The 12238-nt window shown below is 37.2% G+C and overlaps 1 protein-coding gene across 1 annotated transcript in view; it reads left to right on the forward strand.

Moving 5' to 3' along the window:
* LOC132614444 (uncharacterized protein At5g03900, chloroplastic) overlaps positions 1-11003 on the forward strand; it is a 28689-nt gene extending 17686 nt beyond the window's left edge. Inside the window, exons 7-13 of the mRNA XM_060328899.1 lie at positions 1063-1149; positions 1462-1527; positions 2766-2908; positions 2991-3077; positions 6650-6713; positions 7548-7691; positions 10493-11003. Of these exons, the coding sequence (XP_060184882.1) occupies positions 1063-1149; positions 1462-1527; positions 2766-2908; positions 2991-3077; positions 6650-6713; positions 7548-7691; positions 10493-10636 (735 nt within the window). The 3' untranslated portion in view covers positions 10637-11003. The remainder of the gene's footprint in view (positions 1-1062; positions 1150-1461; positions 1528-2765; positions 2909-2990; positions 3078-6649; positions 6714-7547; positions 7692-10492) is intronic.
* The last annotated feature ends 1235 nt before the right edge of the window (positions 11004-12238 follow it).

The following is a 12238-nucleotide window of genomic DNA, read 5'->3' on the forward strand; positions in this document are numbered from 1 at the left end:
AGAGGCTTAATGTTAACTTTTTCTTTCTTCAGGACGGGGGATGAATTAAAATTGGGTGACCATTGGGTGTATAATTTCCCAAAATAAATATATGGCTGAAAATTGTCTTCTTACTTCATCAATCATTGGCTCTTAGATGCAATAAATTAGTGCCTTCATGCCTGTTTCTAGGCTACCTCGTTGGAATAATAATATTGTATTTAGTTTTTATGGTTACATAAATATCATTTATGATATTAAACAAAAAGGCCGCTCAAGGAAGTATAAAGTCGAAGAAAGGAATGTGCAACTGTTGATCTAGATATGTAGAAGAATAAAGAGAAAAATCTTTACAATGTTTTTATTATTGCACGCCAAAACATGATATGAAGATGAAAAACATAAAACAATCTTGGTATAATTATTTTTGCATAAAATCACGTTATATGTTGTATTGTTTTGCTAGTTTTAGTTACCAATGGCTGCTGATTTTTGAATCCTAGTTTAAAAAGTAGAAAGAGATTGGAGTGAATTTTGTTGACTTGTCGTAGCACCCTGTTTAATATTCACTGGTACTTCTTGCCTTAGATGCTACTGGAGAAATATTGGCTAGAAAGTGTCTAGTCTGCTAACCAAATAAGAACTCTTCTTTTAGCCGGTCTTAATTCATCAAGTGATTTCATCTGCCCAATGTTTGAGCTATTTACTTTGTGACTTTAGTAGTTTCTGTATGTGCTGTATTTTTTGGTGTAATTGGACAGAGTAATCCCATCACAGATGTTCTGGTGCCTCCTCAAAAGCAAGTTGCTCCCTGAAGGCTAGATGTTTGGTTCATCTTTTTAGTTGGGTTAACCTTTCCCCTATAAATAACCCTGATCTTTTTTTTTGGAGTTTGTCAGCTCCTTAGTGTTATTGAATCTCTCTTTTGTAACCTTTGCATCTGCTTGACGCTTTTTTATGATATCTACTTCATCAAAAAAGAAGTTTAATGTATATGCTGTCACTAACTTTTACATTTTTATGTTATAATCAGATATTTCTAGCAACATATTATAATTACCGCTGTCTAAAAACAATTTGCAGATAGGGAAATATATATCATCAAATGGTGGCGTTGTTGCTGCTGAAGAACTTGCTCCCTTTCTTGATGTGGAGACTCCTAACAAAACGGTACTTGTTGGGTTCTACACGAACTATATGTTGGATTTCTTGTCCATTATCTTTTTGCTTTTTCTTTTCCCTTCCACTGCAGAAGTAATGCTATAATTTTTGTTCCAATGGCCTTTTCAGGAAAATTATTTTTAAATCAATTGAACATTTGGTTATTTCGTAATCCTGAGAGTCCATGTTTTCGCGTTTCAGTCCTACTTAATATCTTGTTAACTGTCTATCTTGCTTTAGTTTTGTGCTTATTTGCACTTCGTTAGCTTACTCCCGATCTGAGAATTGACTTTTGAATTACGTGTGGGTTTTCTCTGACAGGATGATGAGTCATACATCCTTCCGGTGCTTTTACGGTTTGATGGTCAGCCAGAAGTAGATGAGGAAGTATGTGAAAGCTTTATTCATGATATGTTTTTGTTTGAATTCTTCCTTCAGATTAGTATGGGTGATGTTTTCTGTGCACATGGCTTTGGAAAAGGATTTGGGTCTGCCATAGTGCAACCTTGGCTTCAAGAATATTTTGAGGATCAGTTTTAGCTTCTGAATTTTCTTGCCTGAAGTCTCTAGTGTCATTTTCTGAAACCTGGTTCTGGGTTACAGACATCAGAAGTTATTAAACTTCCATAAATTTGTCAGTTGGCCCATCAATTTTTATCTCCTTACTTCAATTAACCCCATTACCGTCACTCTTGCTTGGCCAGCCGTTTCATTTAGACTCCTCGCTCTGATTCCTGGAATCTTCAACATGCGTCGTACTTGTGTTGATTAGTTATAATATGGATATTGTAATTGTATTGATAGTTCAAATTATTCTAAAGAATCTGCCAAAAGTTTAATATATTAATCTCAAATTCACACCTGAGCTATATTTGTAGCCAACTCATAATGTCGAGCTGTTTGAGAGAGCATTAATTATCATATTTTGACCCTATGAGTATATCTAAATGGTCAAATATATCATCCAAGCTTTGAATGGAGCCAAGTCTTACTCCTTATCTATAAATTTGGATAACAAAGCTCAACACACGTGATAAAGAAGTCATTTCTAAATTTTTATTCAATTTTATCAGGATTTAGACATCAACTAGTTAAATGAAATAAGGAGTTGAACTAAAAGAAACAAGAAAGGGATTATGAAAGAGAGTCAGTGTTATAATATGCAAGATGATGTAAACTTCTGTCTCATTTCGGCTTTCTTTTTTATTTCTCAATATCTGTTAAAGAGTTGTTTCTGCATTCTAGTACAAAGAGCACAGATCACTGTGTAAATGAGTTTCTCCTCTTGACTAAAATTTCAACTTTTAAGGGTTCAGAAAATTTAAAAAATAATGGTTGATTTGAGCTATTGCGTGTATTATTGGTGTCGTTGACATCTGCGTACAAGTTTGGTGCCAAAATTTAAATATCTTTATAGTGTCTCATGGGAGCTAACAGCATGGGGTGCTGTGATAAAAGTGATATAAAGGGCTACTGAGGCAAACATGGTAGTTTAAAGGGGACTGTATGCATAACTTCATGGTTGTTGAGGGGATTTTGATGTCTCTTTCCCTACGTTGTGCGCCCAAAGATCTCTTTACAGCAAGATTCTAACATTCTCTTTCTATATAAATTATTTTTTCCAGGGAAATATCCTGTACCGATTTCCATCACTTCAGCGTACGGCTGCTCCACAAAGGAGTGTAAGGAAGGAGTATGTAGGGAAAAAATGGACTGACTGGGTTGGACAGGTTGAAAGATTTCTTCAAGAAAAGAAGTTGCAATTTAGGTATCATTTGTCTTGATTGCTGGTAAATTTAGATTTCTTACTTGTGGATTTGAGTTCTCTAACATGAGTGTTTACAATGCAGCAAAACAAGCTCATCGGAAAGGGCATTGGTCATTGGATTGGGTGGGCTCAATCTGTTTGGCGTCATTGTTCTTGGTACCATGTTGAAGTAAGGATCTCCATGTGGTGCTTTAGACATTCTTAAGTTTGGCTTCTATACTTTGTCACGACCTGAAATTTCACAAGGATCCGTGATCAGCACCTGACAACCCCTAGCCGAGCGAACAATCCCTTTAAGCATTTTCATAAAACTTCTAAGTATAAAAGCTACAATTTAATGAGAAGGAGTTCTTAATATCATAACCCAAAAGATAATCAACTCCAAAGTACATAGCTGAATCCATGAGCTGAATCCAACAACAGAGTCAAAGCCTAAAGGAGCATCTGAAAGTCAAGTGGGACGCAACCATAGGACTGGGGTGGTTGACTCACCAGTGGATCACAAATGCTGATCTGCTCACACACTCCAGTTTGCTGGCACTCGGAACTGTTGAAAGGGTTGTGGCAAGGCTTCCCAAAATCATCAATAGAATATGACAAGTAAACCAGACAATTATCAACATGAACAGAAAATCATGATATAATTGAGGCTACAGTGGTATGAAGACAGAGTGATTAACATGAATGAAAAGTTGAATCAAATGAAAGCATCAATATGGTTAAAGAGGAATATGCTGAAGATTAGTAAACTATTGGGGATAAAATCTTCGGATATTGAAGATAAACTTTTAGAACTTTTGTTACGTATTGAAGAGGGAAGGTCCAAGAAGCATTCTTCTGTGTGCAAGGCATCTCCTGGCAGGAAGGGTGAGAGGGAATTGAAAGCCTTAGAATTCGGAATGGGATTTAAAGGCGAATCCAGCAATGGCGGACGAAGCAGGGGCAGGAGGATTTCAATTAATGATAAATGAATTTGAAATGCTTTTGTTGGAACGTGAGGGGGAAAAAAGAAAGATGGTTAATCTTTTATTGAGAAGATGGAATGCAAACATAGTTTGCTTAACGGAGACAAAAATGAAGAAAATTGATCTACCTTGTATCATTCAAGTTGGAGGCTCTAGATGGTCAGACTGGGTGGAACTTGGAGCCCAAGGGAACAGTGGGGGGATTCTTATGGGATAAGAGGAGGTGGGTTTGTTTGGATAATCATTTGGGGCAACAAATAATAGTAAGCATGAATAACAAATATATGGACAAAGAAATTGTAAAAACATTACGATAAAGTGAAATATCAATCATCTAGTGTCACCTCTTCAAGAGAGGCTCAATGGCAAGGAAAAGTATGTCTTAGAGCCTTGATGACGACATTGAAGCGCACATAAAGCGAGGCAAAGCGCTCAACAAGTTTTGAGCCTCGCTTCAGGGCTTAAGCGCGCCTTTGATAACACTGTCTGGGTCGAGCTCGTCGCACGGGGCTTGCCTAGTGCGGGTTATCTCTCCTGTGTGGTTTGCGAGCTATTGCACAGGAGTGGGGTTTACCGTGTGCGCACCCGAAGGGTAGCGGCTGCGGGTTCCCTTGTCATCCAAAAAAAAAAAAAAAGGCAGGAAAATTGTATTTGGGAGGACAACTGGTTGATAATTTTGTAGCCTTGAGCAACTCGTTCCTGACTTGTATGAGCTGAGTCGACAGCAGGGAGCTATAGTGAAGGAGCTTTGGTCCTTACAAGGATGGAACATCGCAGATAGAAGACCTTTATATGATTGGGAACTGCCATGTACAGCAGAATTCTTTAAGAATCTGGAAGAAACATAGCAGGGGGGGTTCTAACTTCTATATAGTCAGCTCATCTTACAGCAATCCGAACCAGGCTAGAGCTCAAGTCAATTAATGACTTTGGAAACATATATGGAGAGTAAAGACACCATATAAAGTGGCATGCTTTACTTGGCTGGTAGTTAAAAAAGTTGTTCTAACTGAGGATAATCTAGGGAAAAGAGGTATATCAATTTGTTCAAGGTGTTACCTGTGTAGCCAAGAGGCAGAGACAATCTACCATCTATTCTTATATTGCAAAGTGACTAGTCAGCTGTGGGACTTGTTTATTAACCTCGAGGGTATTAGATTGGCAATTCCAGGAAGAACAACTGAACTTCTGTCATGTTGGGATGGAGGAGGTAAAATTACTACCAATAAAGCTGGAGAATATTGTCCCGGCAGCTCTTTGGTGGACTGTTTGGAAGGAGAGAAACGTAAGATGCTTTGAAGATACAACTAGCAATATGCAGAAGATCAAGATGAACTGGATTTTTTTTGTTTTTGGTGTAAAGCTGAATATATTAATGATATGGATTCTATTTTACAGGATTTAGATTCGTTGTAAGAAGAGCAAGGACTGTTTACCTAGTAATCTTTTCTTGATCAAAAAAAAAAAAAAAAAAGGAGCAAGGGCTGTAGTTTGGTTTTTGTTGTATTCCAGCACAATCTTTGTGCTGAAGATTCATATAATATACTGGAATATGTTACTATTATATATATATATATATACACACACATTGGTTTTCATGTTCAAAATAATAATAATAATAATCACATAGGAAAATACACTGATAGCTCAAATTGCAGTTGACAAGAATTCACTATTTCACAGCTGCCAGTTCTTCATTGTGCTGCTGAGACAAAGCAAGCATTCGATCAGCTTGCTCTCAATGTCACCTACTGTCCAAACCCATTGCTTTCTTTAATCCCGATTGTTCCTCAACATTAATATAGACAATTACAACCAAGCAAATCAGCTTGTATTCTTTCCTATATGCCCCTTTTCCGCCGCCGCTGCCACTACTTTAACAATGAAGTCTCTGTCTTTTGCTACATTGTTTGTCTCGCATACCCATAAAAGTGGCTGATGTACGAAGCCAAACAAATCAGCACACAATTTCTTATAATCCACACTTTAATGATCATAGCTCTTGTTTGGAATCTGCCATGTAAAGCTAGTTTGGGCTTGGCCCACTACCTTTTTAGTTAGTGATCCAATTCTTTTCAGGCCCAAATTGTAATTTATTTCGGGTCATTCGCATGAATGCCCCTATTCGGGGGTGGTCTTTAATTCCCCCCCCCCCCCCCCCCCCCCCCCAAATTGTTGGTCTTTAATTTTTGCCATTCGGTACTTTTAAGTAACAAAAAAGTGGCCGAAAATATCCCTGACATATGGATCCTGGGTTCGAACCCCAACAAAGTTAAAAAAAATAAAAATAAATCGCAAGGCATAAGTTCATATGGAACTATGCCTATTCGCTATGTTGTTGCATGGAAACTATGCCGGACACGGCAAAGGTTTCTATGAAACTACATAGAACTATGCCTGTAGGCATAGTTACGAAATTAAGGCAGAACTTCATTTCCACGAACCTTTGCCGGACAAGGCATAGGTTCTATGTAACTTGGCCCGAATAGGCATAGGTTTATAGAAACCTATGACTTGTGAAATTGCTCTGGATCGAACCCAGAATCTCTGGTGCGAAAAGGGTACTTAAGCCCACAAATTTTCATTAAATGAGAAGTAGGGGCAAAAATTAAAGACCAGTCCGTATGAAGGGCTATCCACGCAATTTTTTGATTTATTTCCCCCACCTAAATTATATAGTTATGTAAGTAATTTCCTAGCCATTTATAATTAAAATCATTACTTTGGGTCATCGCAATGTTTCTCTAACATCTACCACTTGAATTGTATTTTGAAGGAACATGACAGTCAGTCCGAGTAACTTCATTTCATTTGTGTCCGAGATATTTCCGTTACTTCAGGTATCAACTGTAGTATAATTCGTGAACTAAACTTTTTTTTTTTTAGTGTCTTCAATCATCCATGTATTGAGATCATTCACATGCTGCAACTGGATTTAGTTCTCACTTGAGAATATTCATGTTGTATGCAATCACAGAGTATACAAAGAGTTTTTCACATCTTGATTACTTTGTTTGATGATTTTGCTCTCTCTCTTTTAAGGTTATTTAATGCATCTGGAATTTAATTTTCTTTTGAAACAACGATGTGCTTGATTAACTACGAAACAACTTGGTAATTGCAAAACATTATCTTGAAATATTGCAATGATTGTAATTAATTAAACTTTTCCATGGACGAGCCTGAATTTCCATACACTGGGTATGTTGTTGTTTCTATTTGTGAATTTTGGCCTGCAGTTAAAAGTAAATTATTGCAAACTCCAGTGTTAATTGATTATCAATAATTGTTTTGAGAACTAACCCTCAGGGGTTGGCCTGGTGGTAATTGGCTTGAGCCTTGGGGTTCTCCCTTTCAAGTCTCAAGTTCGAAACCCATTGGGTGCAAACAATTTCTGAGGGCCATCGGACTGGGGTAAAACCCTGAATTACCCGTGGTGCACTTGCGGGAAACTCCTTGCCGAGGGCCTGTGCACCCCCGGGATTAGTCGGGGCTCAAAGAGACCCGGACACCTGGTGCTTAATAAAAAAAAAATAATTGTTTTGAGAATTTGATGTATTGATTGATTCTTATATCATACAGAAGTAATCTAATTCAGATGTATTCCACTTGTTATTTGGAAGTAAATAGTGTTGCGAACTGCTCATTTATTAACTGCATGATGTTACTTGTAGATTTATGCTGGCTCATTTTTCACCATTCCATTGATCCGATGGTTTCTTGTTCGCAAGAGAAATGGTGAAATTGAAAGAAGAAATCGAGCGAGGGAACAATACGCCCGAGCACTTGAACGACCCGATGTCTCACTGCGGCGGAAGGTATGAAGAGTTTGCTGCTTTCTTTACTACTCCCTCCGTTCCAATTTATGTGTTAGTATTTCTTTGTTAGTCCGTTCTAAAAAGAATGACAGATCTCTAAATTGGAAATTATTTTAACTTAAAACTTTCGAGTTTACTCTTAGGGTGTGTTCAGTGTGGAGGAAAACATTTTTCAATTTTCCCATGTTTGGTTGGTCAAAAGTTTTGGAAAACATTTTCGGTAGGAAAAACAAGTTCCTTAAAAATGAGGAAAATGACTTCCCTAGTGGAAGTAGGGAAAACAAGCTCCACAAGTGGCATTCCACATTGATTGTGTCCTCCCCACCCTCCAAAACAGCTCATCTTCAACCCCACCCCGGAGCCCCATCCCCACCACCCCCACCCCCACCTCTCATAGTATTTGTCTAGATTATATACAAATGCTTTTAGTATATAATCTAAAAGCATATATTTTCCTATAAAACATTTTCCTTGAAAAATATTTCCTTCATACCGAACACACCCTTAATGACAAGATTTTATAGCCTCACAAATGTTATGTGGCATGTTTAACAACATTTTAGCTGTGTATTTTGGTTACTTAAACTTGTCTTTGCTTATGCCAGTAGAGTTAATCTTGTCGTAGGCTGTAAAAGTAGTTTTATGTAGTTAATATTTTATTATTTTTTTGTGGGTGTGGGCGGGGTGGGCGGCGCTAGAACTTGGATTGCATGATTATGTTGTCCTATTCTACCATATATTCATGGAGGCGTATGCATCTGGACTTGAAATGTCCGTTAGGTTGGTAGCTATAAATTCTCATATGAGAGTGCTGCTTGGGAGGAGTGCCATGCACAAAATATGTAGTAAATGTTACATGTTATTAAGAAAAACAGATGAAAATGCAGGTAAGGCAATAGCCAATATATTTGGCTGGCTATGTTGCTTATATTTGGTTATACTCTGAAACTTTATTAGTTGTGAGTTGTGACACATAAGCTACAAGGCAAAGGGAACAGAAAAAGAGTAGAGGGACCTTTTATATTAACAAGAAGGGACAGTGTCTTGTGGGGGATGTTGTGACCCATACAATCTTCTACCATGCTAAACACTCCTGTATTTAAGTTTCTGTAAGTTTTCTATCTGGTATCCTAGGATTTCATCAACGCTTTTTTTGTTTTGTTTGTTGAAATAATAAATACTCCCTCCGTTTCAATTTACGTGAACCCATTTGACTGGACACGGAGTTTAAGAAAGAAGAGAAGACTTTTAAACTTTGTGGTCATCACATGTATTTTGTGTGGCTATAAATCTTTGCTTAAAGGTAATTTGTTTCCAAATGCAGAAAGGGGTCATTCTTTTTGGCACGGTCTAACAAGGAAATAGGTTCATGTAAATGAAACGGAGGGAGTATATGTTATAAACAGAAAGGCACAAACATAGTGCAGTACATTACATCAATAAACCAAAGCATCCCCGACTGTTTATGCAGTAAATATATGAACTATAACAGGGTCTTAGCATCATCTACAAATTCTAATTTACACAAGAAATCAAAAAGTTGTAATCAGTTTTATCTTCGGGAATTCGAGGTGAGATTAGATGGGCTTGTGGTGTCTAAATTCAAATACTTAAGTTTTCTAGGCTCGTTGTTCCAAGGGACTGAATAATAGATTAAGATGCCACACAAAATTAAAAATCGGATAGAACTAGAGAAGTGCTATCGGGGTGTTATGTGATAGAAAGATGTCTTACCAAAGTGAAAGGTAAGTTCTACAGAACAATTTTAAGACCAACAATGTTATATGGGAGTGAATGTTGGGCTGCTAAAGTCCAACACATCCACATGATGAGTGTCGCAGAAATGTGGATGCGAAGATGGTTTGCAGTCATACAAGACTGGACAAGATTAAAAATGACCACATTCGTGATAAGGTCAAGTAGCACATATCGAGGATAAAATAAGAGAAGTTCGCTTGAGATGGTATGGTCATGTCCTGCGTCAACTGCAAGACTTATCAGTCCTAGATGTAATACCGTGGTGAGTAAAGGTGTTAGGTAGACCTAAAGTCACCTGAAAGGAAGTTGTGTCGAAGGACCTACAACCTCTTGGGATCCATGCAGGCTTAATGAAAGTTAGGACAAAAGAAAAAGATCTATATAGATGATACCTATATATATATATATCTTAGTCATGTTGTCATTTTTACTTTACGTTCTATGCTTTTCTAGGAGTTGTTTATCCTTTCAGAAATACATCACCAGAAAATATAAAGAACGTAATCTCAAAAAGAAAATATAAAGACCATACTTTTTTATTTTTCTTCTTCTTCTTCTTATTATTATTATTATTATTTTTATTTTGTCTAATATTTGGTTCTGAGACGAGTTAAATGAAGTATCGTATTCAGTGAGGATTCTTATATTTCTTTCTCTCCATATACACCACCAAATACATACTGGAATGGTGTTCCATATGGTCTTTGTTGCTTTAGGCAAGCCTTTTCTGTTCCAGCTTTTCGAAACTTCTGTAGTGGCATTGGCATGCCATCATCTATCTGAGACACAAAATATTGTAAAACATTTGCCAAACTTGAGCTGCCAAAGAACAGTGTAGAAAAGATGGTTAATTGTCTCAGAGCATTCTCGATACATGTAACATTTATTGCTTAGCTGAATGCCCCTTCTCGGCAAATTTTCCCGAGACAAGTCAATGTTGGCGATGTTTGATTCCTAATATTATGTTCACAGCTTTTGCTACTTATATCTAGTGTCCACTTTCAAGATGTACCAGCTCGCTTAACTGTATCTATAATTTTCAGCTTCTGAGTGCCCGGGATATGGCACAGAGAACTTTTATTGGCCAGGAACAAATTGTTTACAGTACAGACAAGGACTTATATGAGCAAGATTATGATGCACAACAATGGGAGCAGAGATTCCGAGAAATTGAGAAGTCCGAATAGATGGTGTTACTTAAAGATTATTTTGTTTTGTAAATTCTCGAGTTCTATACGCACAAAGACTCAGGATAAATTATTCCTTTCATTGCCTCCAGCCACGACATGAGGCAGGCAAAGCTGCAAATCCACCAACTGTTAGCCGTTTTGTATACTCAATTTGCTGAGAAGAATCGGAGCATGCCAAACAGTAGATTTTGATGTAATCAACAACATTAATTTAGGCTTGAGAACTACAACATTCAATGAGTAGTTCATTAAGAATGTACAAGTTGTGTAATTGGTACGACACTTGATAACGACACTTGATCTGCTGCAAATGGCAGGCTTTCGCTACAAAATTAGCCTCAATATGACACATTTAGTTCATTAATTTGTTCCTGCGGTTACTCTGTATGTTGAATTTGAAGACATTCTTTCGAACACAATTATTTGAATATTTTCTGAAAAGCACTGAACACTGTTTTAGACTATTCCGTGGAAAACCATGAATAAGAGCTAGTGTAATTAACAATGGAACCTGCGAAAGAATTTTCTTAATCGTTAGCCTTGTCATTTTGAAAATTGAAATGTTTTTACACTTGTGCATTATGCAGTGGACAGGATCAGTTCACATATGAAAGTTGGTTATGGAGTGTTTATGCCCTCAAAACTAATCTGATGTAACAATAATGGAGCAAAGTTGAGACACCATTGGTCCCTATATGGATTCTGCTACACCAAATCCCTTGTCATTTGTTTCAATGTGACTTACTCTAAGATGGTTAGATCACTTGGACAAACCTTGACACCTGGGCAGGCTACTTACAGAAAATCCCAGGGGAGTGTTGCCAAAATCAGAGTTGAAATTGGCTTATCCAAACTAAAAAAAGATGGAATTTGGTAGGATACAAGAGATTAAAGGATAGTAGAGCGAATGATTATTGGCTCAAAGTAGAATATGAACAAGTTCCAGAGTATCGTCAATATTGTTGCATGAATGGACATTAAGAACAAATATGTTATACAAAGAAGGATGCTTTGGGGGCAAAAGCAAGAAAGGACAAGGAAAAGGAAAAGGAACATACCACGGAAATTGAGATTACCAATACTATCAATGATAATGAGGAGACTCCTTTTCGAACTGTTAGAAGAAGTAGGAACAATATTGTCTAGGAATATAACCCTGCTGAGAAGAAAAATGGATCAAGGAACTCAAGATAAAGGAAAAAACCAAGAGGGTCACCAAAACCAAAACCAGCAAATTCATAAGTCTAAACGCACAAGGCACCAAAGCAACCTTTAAATAAACTCAAACTTAGATCAACCTCAGTAAGACCTACCAAATCATTCCTCTACCCAAACTAAGAATATAAATATCCTCATAACACCCTCAACCATTAACACCATTCCTACTCAGCCACAGACACCCCCAGTCACTATATATATCTACCTAGGGGTGGGCATGGTATGGTAGATACCGATTATCATATCGAAACTGAAATTTTTTATACCGCGGTTTCGGTATTATGGTATTTGGTACGGTATTTGGTATGCATTTTTAAAAAGTTTGATATTCGGTACGGTATGCGGTATTCATAAAGAAAATACCGAAATACCGAATACCAT

Source organism: Lycium barbarum, chromosome 10, assembly GCF_019175385.1.
Source record: "Lycium barbarum isolate Lr01 chromosome 10, ASM1917538v2, whole genome shotgun sequence".
In the NCBI taxonomy this organism is placed as follows: Eukaryota; Viridiplantae; Streptophyta; class Magnoliopsida; order Solanales; family Solanaceae; genus Lycium; species Lycium barbarum.